At 56.6% G+C, this 13,056-nt stretch overlaps 7 protein-coding genes across 7 annotated transcripts; 3 read left to right on the top strand and 4 right to left on the bottom strand.

The window, feature by feature from the left end:
* Window positions 1–221: 221 nt before the first annotated feature.
* On the bottom strand, window positions 222–2,942 carry FA10DRAFT_274062 (glutamyl-tRNA synthetase). The gene is made up of 2 exons (XM_025523197.1): window positions 2,622–2,942; window positions 222–2,556 (listed from the first exon to the last, which is right to left on the bottom strand). Exons 1-2 carry the CDS (start codon window positions 2,919–2,921, stop codon window positions 298–300), a joined length of 2,559 nt encoding a protein of 852 aa, XP_025380988.1. The 5' UTR covers window positions 2,922–2,942; the 3' UTR covers window positions 222–297.
* A 145-nt stretch (window positions 2,943–3,087) lies between these two features.
* FA10DRAFT_237390 (Sm-like ribonucleo protein) lies at window positions 3,088–3,740 on the top strand (the record flags this gene model as incomplete). The annotated part of the gene is made up of 4 exons (XM_025519109.1): window positions 3,088–3,306; window positions 3,386–3,400; window positions 3,467–3,548; window positions 3,620–3,740. The coding sequence occupies 4 exons, from the start codon at window positions 3,088–3,090 to the stop codon at window positions 3,637–3,639; spliced, it is 336 nt and encodes a 111-aa protein (XP_025380987.1). The 3' UTR covers window positions 3,640–3,740.
* FA10DRAFT_237389 (putative NADH dehydrogenase 78K chain precursor) lies at window positions 3,711–6,179 on the bottom strand. Its single transcript, XM_025519108.1, has 3 exons — window positions 5,981–6,179; window positions 5,853–5,919; window positions 3,711–5,794 (listed from the first exon to the last, which is right to left on the bottom strand). The coding sequence occupies exons 1-3, from the start codon at window positions 6,169–6,171 to the stop codon at window positions 3,797–3,799; spliced, it is 2,256 nt and encodes a 751-aa protein (XP_025380986.1). The 5' UTR covers window positions 6,172–6,179; the 3' UTR covers window positions 3,711–3,796.
* Window positions 6,180–6,765: 586 nt separating this feature from the next.
* FA10DRAFT_277516 (hypothetical protein) lies at window positions 6,766–7,696 on the top strand (the record flags this gene model as incomplete). Its single annotated transcript, XM_025523389.1, has 2 exons — window positions 6,766–6,931; window positions 7,122–7,696. 2 exons carry the CDS (start codon window positions 6,766–6,768, stop codon window positions 7,694–7,696), a joined length of 741 nt encoding a protein of 246 aa, XP_025380985.1.
* Window positions 7,697–8,053: 357 nt separating this feature from the next.
* FA10DRAFT_264385 (hypothetical protein) lies at window positions 8,054–9,657 on the bottom strand. The gene is made up of 3 exons (XM_025520628.1): window positions 9,558–9,657; window positions 9,186–9,499; window positions 8,054–9,124 (listed from the first exon to the last, which is right to left on the bottom strand). The coding sequence occupies exons 1-3, from the start codon at window positions 9,589–9,591 to the stop codon at window positions 8,141–8,143; spliced, it is 1,332 nt and encodes a 443-aa protein (XP_025380984.1). The 5' UTR covers window positions 9,592–9,657; the 3' UTR covers window positions 8,054–8,140.
* A 74-nt stretch (window positions 9,658–9,731) lies between these two features.
* Window positions 9,732–11,153, top strand: FA10DRAFT_31477 (glycosyl transferase). The gene is made up of 2 exons (XM_025525431.1): window positions 9,732–10,340; window positions 10,417–11,153. Exons 1-2 carry the CDS (start codon window positions 9,739–9,741, stop codon window positions 10,994–10,996), a joined length of 1,182 nt encoding a protein of 393 aa, XP_025380983.1. The 5' UTR covers window positions 9,732–9,738; the 3' UTR covers window positions 10,997–11,153.
* Window positions 11,003–12,841, bottom strand: FA10DRAFT_248134 (class I glutamine amidotransferase-like protein). Its single transcript, XM_025519480.1, has 2 exons — window positions 12,169–12,841; window positions 11,003–12,091 (listed from the first exon to the last, which is right to left on the bottom strand). Exons 1-2 carry the CDS (start codon window positions 12,514–12,516, stop codon window positions 11,291–11,293), a joined length of 1,149 nt encoding a protein of 382 aa, XP_025380982.1. The 5' UTR covers window positions 12,517–12,841; the 3' UTR covers window positions 11,003–11,290.
* Window positions 12,842–13,056: the final 215 nt, after the last annotated feature.

The raw sequence follows: 13,056 nt of genomic DNA, 5'->3' as shown, positions 1-13,056 counted from the left end.
TTTGAGTAGCCCACTTTTCTAGCGCTCTTATCGCCACCCCTCATTTCCAGCCCTCTGCTTCTTTTTTTTTCTTTTCTCTTTTCTCTTCTCTGGGTTTTGTGTTCCCCTCGAGAACGCACCAAAAGACAGGGGCCACTTGGAACCAGCCCAAGGCTCGTGACAAACTTCTCATCACATACGTATACATAGACAAACACTCACACACATCAGCAATGACAATCCCACGATGGACCGCGAAGAGGGAAGACGACAAATATCTGAATTGATAGATTTCGAAGGCGAGGCACATGGCCCAGCTCAGTGGTCGTTGAACTTTTTCATCGAGTACATCTTCGACGATGTCTGGCTTGTGTCGACCTCACTTGTCAGCGGTCTCATTTTGTACATGCTCTTCACTGTGCTTGAGGCCTCTGCCGCTTCCTTGAATGCGGCGTTGGCTCCTTGTGCTACAGTCGCACCTCCTGCCGCCGCTGCCGCTCCCACAGCAGCAGCACCAGCAGCCTTCTTCTCATTCTTTTCCGCCTTCTTCTTCAATTTCTCGGCCTCCTTTTCCTCCTTTGCTTTCTTCTTCTTTGCCCTTTCCTCTGCGGCCGCCGCTTTCCTCGCGTTGGAGTCGTCCGCAACGGTTGCAGATCCCTCGGCTCCGGCGCCCTTGCTCTTGGTCGTCTCGACTTTTCCATCGGGGATCCTCACCAGGATCATCTTTTCGCCTGAGTCCTTGGCAACCTGGTCCACAATAAAGTATCCTTTGCGCTCAAACTGAATTGCCTGGCCGCGCTCGAGCTGAGAGACGTTGCCGTCCGCAATGGCTTCCGTCTTGAACTCCGTCTGCGGCGTCAAGAAGTCGTCGACCTTGTCTTCTTCCTCGAGCTTGGCCTTCGTGATGAGGTAGTCATAGTCGACAAGGTGCACCTTGACGGACGGTCGGGCCTCGGAAGAAGAAAGCCACGTCGTCTTCTTAGTCTTCTTGAAGTCCTTGTTGTCAAAGTCCGCTTCCAACGCAATCGACTCGACCTTGTCTCCGTTCTTGGAAATCGTCTTGACCTTGACATTGCCCCAGTCCATGAGGGTGATGACCTCGCCTTCCTCAAACGTCTTTGCGTCGGCCTGCTCCAAGAGAACGTCTTTGCCAAAGACCGTGACTTTGTCGCCAAGCTCCGGGTTCTTCTTGTGCTTCGGCACTGGTCGGTCTTCGGGCTGCGAGGGAACGCCTGCACCAGACAGGGTGCACTTGACCAGGTCCTTCTCGTCCAGGGCCGTGTAGCGTGGCACCACGGGATCGAGGAGCTTCTTGTTGAGAGTCCAGATCGAGTCCCATTCCATGTTGATGACCTGCTGCGAAGGACCCGTCGCGAGGATAAACTGCTGAATGCAGTCGATTGTCATGCCTCGCCTTCGAATTCCTCGGATCGTCGGGAATCGCGGATCGTCCCAGCCCGAAACGAATCCACGATCGACGAACCACTGAAGCTTACGCTTGGACAGCAGGGTGTAGACAAAATTGAGCCTGCCAAAGTCCCAGATGTTGACGTTTCGCAGTCCGAGCTTCTCCAGCATCCATGCGTACTGCGGATTCCTGTCCCTGTATTCGTTCGTTCTCAACGCGTGTGTCACACCCTCGAGGGAGTCGACAACAGGACAAGCGAAGTCGTACGTTGGATACACTTTCCATGTTGTTCCGGCCCGGTGGTGGGGCGTGTCTGCATTGACTCGGTAGATGACGGGGTCCCGCATCGCTTTGTTTGGGTTGTCAACGGACATCTTGGCACGCAAGCACCACTTGCGACCTTCATCGGATCCCGTAGACATCTCGGCGAATCTGGTCATGTTCTCCTCGACGGTGGAATCGCGACGTTTCGACGCAATGCCATCCATTCGCTGGGCTCGCATCTCCTCCTGGATCGTGTCGTCGGCATAGGCATCGCCCTGCTTGATGAGCTGGATAGCGAGCTTGTACAGCTCGTCGAAGTAGTCAGACGTGTGACTAGTCGAGTCGCCCTTGATGCCCATCAGCTCGAGATCTTCAATGATCGAATCCTCAAACTCTTCCTTCTCCTTGTTGGGATTTGTGTCATCGAAGCGAATGATGAGCTTGCCCTCGTAGCGCCGAGCAAAGTATTGATTCAGGATGGCCGCCTTGGCATGCCCGACGTGGAGGTACCCAGAAGGCTCGGGTGGGAATCGAGTGACGACTTCGCCCTTCTTGGCTTCATCGCCTAGGAAGAGATCAAAGGAGGCAGCCTGCTTCGAAGCACGGGCTTTGTTGCTCTTCTCGTTGTTGAGCGTCTCGACTGCTTGCTTGAGGCTAGGAAGGTTGTCAACATGGTCGAACCACCGCGAAAGATGGACGTGGGTGCCCTTCTTGTTGATGCCAAGGAGCGTCGTCGAAGCGCGAATGCCAGCCCAGATTGCCACGTCGGCAGCCGTCATCGTGTGGCCCGTGGAGACGAGGTACGTGCGCAGAGACAGGGTCTGATCCAGCTCGTCGGCATTCTTGGTGCCATCGGCAAAGGAGATGTTCGGGAATGTCTCGGCCAGCGTCAAGTACTTTTGAATCTAAAGGTCGGAAGATTGATATCAGCCTGAGGTGAAGAGCACTATACCTCTCCCATCGCACCAACCTGATCTGAGTCCGCGCTGTCCTTTCCAGCAATACCCGTATCAGCGTACATAGTAGTCAGCTGCCTAAAGACATTCCCAACGCCTTTGATCTTTTCTCCGCCTGGGTTCACCGTCAGCGTCGTTTCGTCGAGCGCATCGTGGGTCCAGTCGAGCGCGACGGGGAGCGAGACGCCAGAGGAAGACGACGAAGGGAGAGCGGTCAGGAAGGAGATTAGGCCAAGTGGAGCCAGCACGTTGTCCTTGGAGGTCGGACAGATGGTGAGCGCAGGCGCTGGCGCCCGCGAGTCTGGGTTCGCCATTGTTGTTTCGTAGTCGAGAAGAACAGTCTGGCAAGGCACAGTCACCGGGAAAAAAAGTTAGAGAAAGTGGAATTGGCCACGTGGAGTGTCTGCACTTTCTTCTCTCATCGCTCCTCGCGACTTTCATCCACGGCGTCAACGACGACGACAACGATAAAGCGAAGAGATGTCTGAATTCGTCAACACGCCCAACTCGGAGCTGGACGAGGCGCAGATCCGCGCCAAGGAGGAGTTCCTTGTGACGCAGGGCCCTCTCTCTGTCCTTCAGTCTTCCGTACGGAATCACACGCAGATCCTCATCAGTCTTCGCAACAACAAGAAGCTTCTGGCGCGTGTCAAGGCTTTTGACAGGCACAGCAACATGGTCCTGGAGAATGTCAAGGAGGTGCGCTATATGAAACACGTGTCTTCAGAGAAGAAGAAAGAATTGCTGACAAGCTGATGATGGATGTCTCTCTCGACAGATGTGGACCGAGATTGTGAGCCTTGCTGAGTCTTAGGCATTCTACAGTGCGCGCTCACACAACCTGTCCCCTTCCCAACAGCCAAAGAGCAAGAACCGCAAGCCAATCAACAAGGACCGCTTCATTCCCAAAATGTTCTTGCGGGGCGATTCAGTCGTGCTTGGTGCGTTCAAGGACCAGTGATCGCGCATCCCAGGCAACCAAAAAGCTGACGTTTACTGCCTCTTCACACAGTGCTCAAGAACACGGCGTGATCAATGCTTCAACAGACACAACTTCTCTCGCTCCTGCTCAAACTGTACCTATAGCCCCACATCGTCTCAATCACCAAAGAAGACAAATTCTGCCAAAAAGGATCCGTGGGACAAAAGGACTCGTGTATTGATATTTTGCGCTGGGCATCACTAATTACTAACCGAGGCTAGCAAACGGCTTTGCATCCTCGTCATCGATGGGTGCCTTGTGAATGAAGGACTGGACGCACTTTGCCATCGTCGGCGAAGCTCTGCTGATGGCGTCGGTCTGGTAGAAGTTTGTGATGGGCCGGAGCAGAGGGGCACCCGATGCCTTCTCCGAGGCAAAGGCCTTTGCGATGTGCTCGAAGCCCAGCGGGGCAGACACCGTCGAAGGCTCGTGCACGTCGTAGCGGACAAGGGTGGGTGAAATGTCAAACATGCGATCTCTGATGTCGAGCGTCTCGTCGTATGGCAGCGTCACGCCGCACACCTCAGACAAGGCCCGGAGAATCTTCCAGTCCTCGCGCGCCGCGCCTGGCGGCGGGACGGCGGCCCTTGTGATTTGTGCTCGTCCCTCGGTGTTGATGTAGGTCACCGACTTCTCCGTGTAGGCGGCACCAGGCAGGCAGACATCAGCGTACTGAGCTCCCACATCGCCGTGGTGGCCCTGGTAGACGACAAAGGCGTCTTTGGGAATCGAGTCAGGCGAGAAGTCGTCGGCGTTGAGGAGATAGACAAATTTAGGCGACGTCTTTGCGGCTTCGGCAGAGGGCGCGAAACCAATGTCATACGCGCCCGTCTTGGAAGCTGTCCTTTGCAGGACGCTGTAGCCGTTCCTGTCAGGGGTGAGGAAGCGGTGCTTCTCCTTCTGAACAAGCTTCGACAGCTGGCCGAGCATAGCCTTGCCATCCACATGCTCGCTGACGGCGCTGCCCACAATGATCAATGGCTTCTTGGCCTGCTGGAAGCGCTTGGCAAAGTCACCTTTGCCGGCCACAAGGTCCTCAACCGCCTTTGCGTCAGAACCGACGTGGGCGTACTCATACGTGGTGTCGACACCCTCGCCGATGAGGCCGACATCGAGCCCGTTGTGCAGGTACGCCTTGCGAATCCGAGTGTTGACAATGGCAGCTTCCGTACGCGGGTTTGTGCCAACCAGGAGGAGGCAGTCGGACTCTTCGATACCTGGAATGGTCGTGTTCAAAGAGTAGTTGGCACGGACGTCGACACCATGGACGGGAACAAGGTCACCAGCAGGCTGGTCCAGAGCCAAGTTCTCGGAGCCGAGTCGGTTGATGAGGTCCTTGAGGGCGACCATAGATTCGACATCAGCCAACGCGCCCGCGATGCCCTTGATCTCGTTGCCCTTGGCGCCCGACTGGCGGAGCCCTTCCGAGACGGTAGCAAAGGCCTCGGGCCACGATGCAGGCACAAAGCGGTCACCCTGCTTGATCAGAGGCGTGGTGAGGCGCTGGTACTTGAGACCGTCGGCAGCGAAGCGCGTCTTGTCGTTGATCCATTCCTCATTGACGTCGTCGTTGGTCCTGGGCAGGATGCGCATAACCTGAACACCGCGCGAGTCGACGCGGATGTTGGAGCCGACGCCGTCGAGGACATCGATGGACTCAGTCTTCTTGAGTTCCCAGGGTCGAGCATTGAAGGCGTACGGCTTCGACGTGAGGGCTCCGACAGGGCAAAGATCGATCATGTTGCCCGACATCTCCGAGTCAATGGCCTTCTCGACATAGGTACCAATCTGCAGGTCGTTGCCACGGCCCGACGTGCCCAGCTCCTGAACGCCTGCGACATCGTTGGCAAAACGGACGCAACGGGTGCACTGAATGCATCGGGTCATGACCGTCTTGACGAGCGGGCCCAGGTTCTTGTCTTCGACGGCCCGCTTGCCCGTCATTTCGTGGAAGCGAGATCGGTCGGATCCGTATCGCATGCTCTGGTCCTGGAGGTCACACTCACCACCCCAGTCGCAAATGGGGCAGTCCAGCGGGTGGTTGGCGAGCAGGAACTCCATGACGCCCTCGCGAGCCTTGGCAACGAGGGGAGTGTCGGTGAAGACGTTCTGACCGGGCATCGCCGGGAAGGCGCACGAGGCCACCGGCTTAGGAGCACCCTTGGACTCCACGAGACACATTCTGCAGTTGCCAGCAATGAGAAGCTGTTGGGGTGTGATGAGCTCTGGCGTTCTCTGGCACACGGTCTTGAATCAGACTTACCCGTTCGTGGTAGCAGAATCGGGGAATCTGAGCGCCGGCCTTTTCGCAAGCCTGGATGAGCGCCGTACTGTTGCATCAAATGCGAGTCAGCTATTTGCTCATCTCTGACTGCCATCGGGGACACTCACCCTTGCTCGACCTCGACCTCCTTGCCATTGACGTGAAGCTTGATCATCTTCTTTGGCTGCTGTGGCGCCTCCGAGGCCTGCCTGGCGATTGCCGAGGTCGAAAAGGCGGCGGTGGAGCATGATGTAAGCGGCGATCGTGCACGCAGCGAGGCGCGCGCGGCGCTCGCAGAGGTCGAAGCCCGCAGCATCATAGTCCGCCTGATGATTGTGAAAGAAGGCGATGCGATGCGATCGATGAAGCCAGCGATGGGAAACGGGTCGCTCGGCCACTACTTCGAAAATTGACCAGAGCCACCGCGCCTGTCCGAACAACCAATCACACGAAGCGCATTGAAATTTCGGCCGAGTCGAAGAGATTTGTCATGACGCTTATCCCATCTTCTCTGCTCGAAGGTGCGGCCCTTCAGAGGTAGGCACGCAAACAGTCGCCGCTGCTTGTATTGTTGCGGCGCTATCGTCTGCAACTTCGAGGGGCGCAGGGCCCCCACTCGCTCGTCGGTCAAGTAGTCGGACCGAAGTGTGCGTGCGAAATTCTCCCTGCATAGTCATGTTTGAGAGACCGTCTTGTGTGAAGGCGTGGCGTACACAATAGCTGTCATATTGAGAAGGGAGAGGTTGAAGTGCCGCACTTCTGACTGTGAGACCCGACATACGTGCGACGTCCTGCTCTGAGCGTCATCTTAATAGCGACGGGAGCTCATAGGAGCGGCAGACTATTTAAAGGCACAAATGGCTCCTTTTTGCATCAGAGAGGGTGTCCACTTTTTTCCCTATCGACAAGCATCATGCACCGGCTCTTCTTGCTCCTGTCACTTGTCCAGTTCGGCCTGGCTTCTTTGCGCCTCACAGAAGCACGCCTTCTACCACACCGTATGCATTCCGTTGAGAACGGACTAAGATCATCGCTGCAGAGCCAAGGCGACCCAGGTCGATGCGAGAGTCCAGATGGCAGTGAGTTCTTACCGTGCTCGTTTCGTCTGCAACACATGGCCGGCCCGTTGATTTGTGCTCTTTGCTCAGAGAGAACGATTTCTTTGTATGACAAGAGCGTATCAGAACTGGACGATGACCAAAAACGTGAGAATACTACGTCGTCAACCTCAGATTCAGAGGTCGCGACTCAAACCCTCTCACCTCACAGACTCTTACGCCTCGACAACCCTCCACAACGACAACGAGGCCTCTACCGTTTCTGGCTACATCATGAGGTCGTCCTCGCAGTACCCTTCCCTGTTCTGGAAGAAGAAAGGCAATGCGGGCCTTCTGACCTCGTATCACGAGGGCGCGAAAGGGAAGGGTGCCTGCCTCTACGCAGACTGGGATTTGCCCGATAATGTGCCCCGTGTCGCCCTTGGCTCCTACAAATGCAACAACGCGGCCTTCGATAACAAGTACAATGTCTTCAAAGACGGCCACGCATGCGGACTATGCCTCGTAGTGTACACAGAAAGGGTACGCCAAGTAGCGATTGTGACCAACGAATGCCCCGATTGCCCTGGTGGCATGGACATGGTTCAAGAGTACTGGAACTACCTCGAAGCGGATGGCAGCACGGAGGGCTCTTTATTCGAGTGGGACATCGAACCGTGCTCGAAAGTTTTCACGGGTGGCCTTGCCATCTACTACGGCCCCAACTCGAACCCATACTGGAAGAGATTCCAAGTTCGTGCTTCGACGTACCCTGTTGTTGCCATGTCATGGGCTCTGCGTGAGTGAATCAATCACTCCCTGTCTGATCTGCATGAGCTCTGAAGGTGACTCATGATCTCGTCTTGCAGCCGATTCCTCAGACTGGACTTCTATGACCTTCGAAAACGGCTTCTTCGTGATGAAGGGCTTGAGCGGCAACGAAGTGGAGATCCAGCTCAAGCTAGTCTGCTTCAATGGCGAAATCATGCACGTCGAGCAGTACTTCATCCCCCAAGCCTCGCCCCACTCCACTCTCGTCACCATTAACTTCTCCTCAGACTATGGCTCAGAAGTAGGAAGACACAGAAGGCCCAGGCATAAGATCGGCGCAACTGGCTACAGTCCACAAAGCTCAGTTGGACATCACGTGCACTGAGAGGGAAGGGACAGGATGTTCGATGGCCTCAAGCTGTAATAAATCTCTCGACATTCACGATGCACATGCAGTAATGAAACATTGTCTTGAGTCGCTCACTTGTCTGTCTTTGTGGAAGTCTTTCTCTTTCTCGTAGAGCTCCTCGTGGAGCGAGGGTGCTGTGTCGCGTTGGACCCATCGTCTTTGACGCCTTCCCAGGCCGCCTCGTCATTGTCGTCGTCGTCGTCGTCATCGTCATCAGCTTCATCTTCGCCGGCAGCCTCACCCTTGGCTCTCTTTGCCTCCTCGTCAGCCTTGGCATCCTCCTCGTTGGAGTCGTATGCCCACGTCTCGCTCCACTGGCCCAGCCGAAGGCTGGTAATGACAATCGCGCCCACGCAGGCTGGGCTGAGATAGAGGAGCGCGGGCTGCGCAGCCTTTGTAAAGTGCATGACGAGCATCGTCGTGGCCAGACCGGCAACATAGGCAACGAGCGTGGCCTTGAAGTATGGCTTGGGGAAGTCGACATCGTGCTTGGTGATGAGGAGCTTCTCGTTGACCTTGGCATACCGGTGCTGGTCGTAGCGAAGGGCGAGGGCGATGAAGATGCCCGGAATGACAATGTCGCCCAGACCCAGCATCGTCATCTTCCAGTCCGTTGCGCCGTCAAAGAGGCCTTCGACGAGGTTCTTTGGCCAGACGATCTTGATCGGCCCGTCGAAACCGCGGGCAACCGAGACCATGACGTTTGTGCCAAAGACCCAAAAGACGTCGTAGACAAAGAGACCAGCGAGCATGATGCTTCCCGTCTTGAACGAGTCGAGGGCGAGGAGCGAGATGGAAGAGAGCGAGAGGCTGAGTGCAAGCACGTTGGAGAGGATCCAGTGCTTGTTCCACAGGTAGGCGCCTACAACGATGCTCGAGAGGACGACGACGGGTGGGTGTATGTTGGTCAAACGAACAATCAAGAGGTCCTGAGGCTTGCTCTCCTTGCCCTTGATGCCTCCCTTGCGCACCCTTCTCGAGAGCTGAAGCTTGGTCAAATCCATGTTCTTGATCCTCTCGCGGCCAAGGACACCGGTGACGACCGCAAGGAATGCCTGTTTCCTCGCTCCGTCAGTCGACATTGTCGATGTTCACATCACAAGACAAAGCACTGACCTTTGTGACGGCAAAGCTGCCCACGCAGGCAAAGTAGAAGCCGAGCACACGATCGACCCAGACCTTGTCGAGGTACTTGAAGACGAGAAACATGCCAAAGAGGACGGCCGAGCCGAGGACCGGCAGCCAGTAGGCATCCTCGGACGTCAGAGTCTCTGGAAGCCCACTTTCATCGAGCTCTTCTTCGTAGTCTGACAAGTCTGCGTCCGACAGCTTCTTGCGCGCCTTGAGCTTCTCGATGGTCGATCTTGGCGTGCGCAACGAGGCATAGGCGCCGTGGTAGATGGGGAGCAGGGCTCCGCCCATGAGGGCGCCTGACAGCGACAAGCGTTAGCACATGAATGGGGACAAAATCAAAGGATAGACGCTCACCATAGGCCACGAAAAGGTCCCTGTCTGAAGTCATGAGGGCTGGGTGCTGGTGAAGAGGGGCAAGAAAGCGAGGGGGCGTTGTTGCTCCGCCCAAGTGACGTGGACCTCATTCAATCTTCTAGTCTAAAAGAATCAATCGGAAGCTCCACGTGAGAAAACAAAAAATAAGACGCACAGATGCATGTCGACGTCGGGGCTCCACGAGGATTGCAACGCCAAGGACGAGGACGAGGACGACCACGGCGACAGCGAAAGTGACGGCGGCGACATGATAACGTCGAGGCGGGTGGTGGCGCTCTTCTTGGCGACGCTTCTGTTCTTCCTCGTATACTTGCTTTCGACACGCAGGCATGATGTCCAGGATACCCTGTCGTATTCGACAAGGCCACTGTGGGATCGGCCAGACGGGCCCCAGATCCTGCTGCCCCACTATGACTCTACACTAGGCGACCAAGAATCGACCTGTGCACGACATGGCTGGTCCGCGCGTACCGGGTCGAGCAAGCCGCAGCTGTGGGACGCGACGCTGATCAATACCGAGCTGGACATGCTCGAGATCCGGCTGCGGGAGCTCTGGGACGAGGTCGACCGCTTCTTGATCCTCGAGAGCACGCATACCATGACTGGCTCGCCCAAGAATCTGTCGTTCCCGAGTCAGCAGCAGCGTTTCAGCAAGTGGGCGTCCAAGATTGAGTACAAGACGATGCAGGGTCGCGAGATGACGAGCAAGGATGGCTCGTTCACCCTCGCCAACGAGATGCGCGTCGCCATGCAGGACTTCATGTGAGTGGAGTGCGAGGACCCTTGGACCATTTAATCGAAAGAAACTCATTCCGGAGAATGGGGACACACAACACAGAGACTCCCTCTCGCCGCCAGAGGGCCTGCTCGTGCTCATGGCCGACATTGACGAGGTGCCCGCGGCGTCGACGCTCTCGCTCATCAAGGCCTGCCAGACACCGCTGCCGCTGCACCTCCAGCTCCAAAACTACCTCTACAGCTTCGAATGGGCCACCGACGCGCGCAGCTGGCGCGCTCAGGTCCACGCTTGGTCCACGGCGCGCACAAGCGTCGGCTACACGCACGGCCAAAACGGCAACGAGATGTTGGCCGCCAGCGGGTGGCACTGCAGCTACTGCTTTCGCACCATTGCCGAATTTCGCACAAAGATGCTCGCCGCCTCCCACATTGAGCGGCTCCTCCACCGGCCCAACCGCGCAAGCCTGACGCTCAGCTCGACGATCCAGTTCAAGATCTGCAAGGGCGAGGACCTGTATGGGATGCTGCCCGAGGCCTACTCGTGGACCGAGCTCATCGGCCTCTGGAAGGGCGCAAAGTGGAACGCAGACCTGACGAGACTTCCCAGAGCCCTGCTCGAGGACAAAGGCAGCCGGTGGAAGTGGCTCTTGCCCGGCGGTTGTAACAGAGAGGAGCAGTAGGAGAATCATGATGATGAATACCATTGCGGATTTCTTTTTCAGCGAAAGCGACTACAAGAGAGAAAGAGGTTCATCGACGCCCCTTTTACAGAGTTATGCAAAACCCAAGAGGGGATGAGAGTGAAGCGAGACCGGCCCGCTCATAGGAGACAGAGTGTGTGTGGGGAGAGGGAAAGAGAGAGAGAGAGAGATCGAAAGCACTAAAAGAACCTACGGCAAGCTGCGCGCGCAAACCTGGGAGGCGATACTTTACATAGGCGGAGCGAGCGAGAGAGAAAGAGAAAAAGCAAACGTTCAGACGGACGTCGAGAGGGTCAGGGCGACGGCAGAAAGGCAGACGAGCGCGGCCATGACTGAGACGCTGACAGTCGTGGCTGAGCCAGCAGCGCCCAGGACGGCGCCAGTGTGTGCGCCGGCCGAGTTGACGCTGTTTGCTGCTGAGCCAGAGCCGGTACCGGAGCCAGCGGAAGCATAAGAGCCGCCGCTTGCCTCGGCGCTGCTGCCAGACGTAGATGACGAGGGGGAGGCGCCGAGGCCAATAAATGACGAGCCAGGCGCCGAGGACGGGAGAGTGTCGTTGTTGGACTTGATGCTGGGGGAAGCGAGGACCCACTGCATGGCGCCGAGGATGTGGCCGAGGAAGACATCGTCGGTCCAGCACGCCTTGGTGTGACCAAGTGCGGTGTAGTATGCACGGCCATCTCCGCCGGTGCCCCTCTGCTTCTTGGGAATGTGCTTGATGTTATCAACGCCGCCGCCAATGTGCTTGGTGGGTGCGGTGAGGAGATCGCCCTCCTTGTACCAGGCAATCGGGTGCACCTTTCCCTCGAACTGGTGCAGGTCGCTCACTGACTGGTCGTTTTCCTTGATCGTGCTCTGGTCAGCAGTCAGGACGTACGTCTTGTCGAGCTCCGAGGGGTTCGAGAGGAAGTTGTAGGCCTCGTCGTAGACCTCCCAAGCCTCGGGGAGACCGGTGGCAGAAGGGTGGGTGGGATCAACGACGTTGACGGTAAACTTTTGAATGAAGGGGTGGTTGTTGAACAGGGCACCCACTAGCCGGGCGTACCAGGGTGTTTTGCTCAGGCAGTCAGTAGCCTAGGGCGGCAGAGAGAGTCAGATTCACACATACAACCAAACACGACATGCAAGCGCAAGACATTTGCAACACTCACCTCGTGGATGCCAAAGTAGCCGCCGCCGTTTTCAATGTATTTTCGGAAGTTGGTGATGCCCTTTGAGTTGAGGGCCTCGCCACTGGCCGAGACAAAGACGACGGCGTCAAACTGGTCCAACCAGTCCTGGCTCTCGAACTTTTCCTGGTTCTCCGTGTGGACCGTGTCAAAAGAGTGTTCCTGGCCCAATTTCTCGAGCGCAGCAATGGCGTTGGGAATCGAGGGGTGGCGGTAGCCCGCCGTGCGCGAGTACAGGAGCACCTTTTGGCGCGCATCCACCGTCGTCGAAGCGACGGCAACGAGGACGACGGCGACGGCGGCAGAGAAGTGAGCAGCGATGCGGGTCATGGTTTGCAGACTCGGAAATCGCGAGTGTTCAAGGGAAGGGGACAATTGAGTCTTTGAACGGAGACGGATCGGATGAGATCTGTGTGTGTAGTCGGGGTACTGCTGGTGGAATTGCTGCTTGGGGAAAAAGGAGTAGGAGCGGTGCCGCGACGGTAATTTGTGCTGAGGAAAAATGAGTGTTTGTCGTCCAGACTTGCGGAGAGAGGGATCAAAATGAGTGTGGGTGGAAATCCGTGGGTCCAGTCGTGCTCGCGAGCGAGGGTCCTGGCCTCAGCAAAGAGAAGGAAAAGAAAAAGGAAAGTGGGAGAAGGAGGGGGGAGCGTGGAGATGGGGATGGGGAGAAAGGAGAGGCCGGAGTGAGCGCAGGAGGTTCTGTCGTGGTGGTGCAGGTGCCGTAAATGATCAGGCGTGCCGAAGTGCAACTCCAGGGCAGTGGGCAGCGGCAGCGCTCCTCAGGTAGAAACGCTTAATTGTAGACCCCAAAGGAAAAAGAAAAACAACAGAGGGAATGTATATTTGGCCGAGATCTTTTAAAACACA

Source organism: Acaromyces ingoldii (assembly GCF_003144295.1).
Source record: "Acaromyces ingoldii strain MCA 4198 unplaced genomic scaffold FA10scaffold_1, whole genome shotgun sequence".
NCBI lineage: Eukaryota > Fungi > Basidiomycota > Exobasidiomycetes > Exobasidiales > Cryptobasidiaceae > Acaromyces > Acaromyces ingoldii.
This window is presented reverse-complemented; position numbering and strand designations above follow the sequence as displayed.

Bases quoted from the DNA above. Each gene is read 5' to 3' on its own strand.
- FA10DRAFT_248134 (XM_025519480.1), bottom strand. From the start codon at position 12,516: ATGACCCGCATCGCTGCTCACTTCTCTGCCGCCGTCGCCGTCGTCCTC. The intron at 12,092-12,168 runs GTGAGTGTTGCA...CTGCCGCCCTAG, and splicing joins GCTACTTTGGCATCCACGAG to GCTACTGACTGCCTGAGCAA.
- FA10DRAFT_31477 (XM_025525431.1), top strand. From the start codon at position 9,739: ATGTCGACGTCGGGGCTCCACGAGGATTGCAACGCCAAGGACGAGGAC. The intron at 10,341-10,416 runs GTGAGTGGAGTG...CACACAACACAG, and splicing joins GTCGCCATGCAGGACTTCAT to AGACTCCCTCTCGCCGCCAG.
- FA10DRAFT_274062 (XM_025523197.1), bottom strand. From the start codon at position 2,921: ATGGCGAACCCAGACTCGCGGGCGCCAGCGCCTGCGCTCACCATCTGT. The intron at 2,557-2,621 runs GTTGGTGCGATG...TCCGACCTTTAG, and splicing joins ACAGCGCGGACTCAGATCAG to ATTCAAAAGTACTTGACGCT.
- FA10DRAFT_264385 (XM_025520628.1), bottom strand. From the start codon at position 9,591: ATGACTTCAGACAGGGACCTTTTCGTGGCCTATG. The intron at 9,500-9,557 runs GTGAGCGTCTAT...TGTCGCTGTCAG, and splicing joins GGACCTTTTCGTGGCCTATG to GCGCCCTCATGGGCGGAGCC. The intron at 9,125-9,185 runs GTCAGTGCTTTG...GCGAGGAAACAG, and splicing joins GCAGCTTTGCCGTCACAAAG to GCATTCCTTGCGGTCGTCAC.
- FA10DRAFT_237389 (XM_025519108.1), bottom strand. From the start codon at position 6,171: ATGATGCTGCGGGCTTCGACCTCTGCGAGCGCCGCGCGCGCCTCGCTG. The intron at 5,920-5,980 runs GTGAGTGTCCCC...TTGATGCAACAG, and splicing joins GAGGTCGAGGTCGAGCAAGG to TACGGCGCTCATCCAGGCTT. The intron at 5,795-5,852 runs GTAAGTCTGATT...ACACCCCAACAG, and splicing joins GATTCTGCTACCACGAACGG to CTTCTCATTGCTGGCAACTG.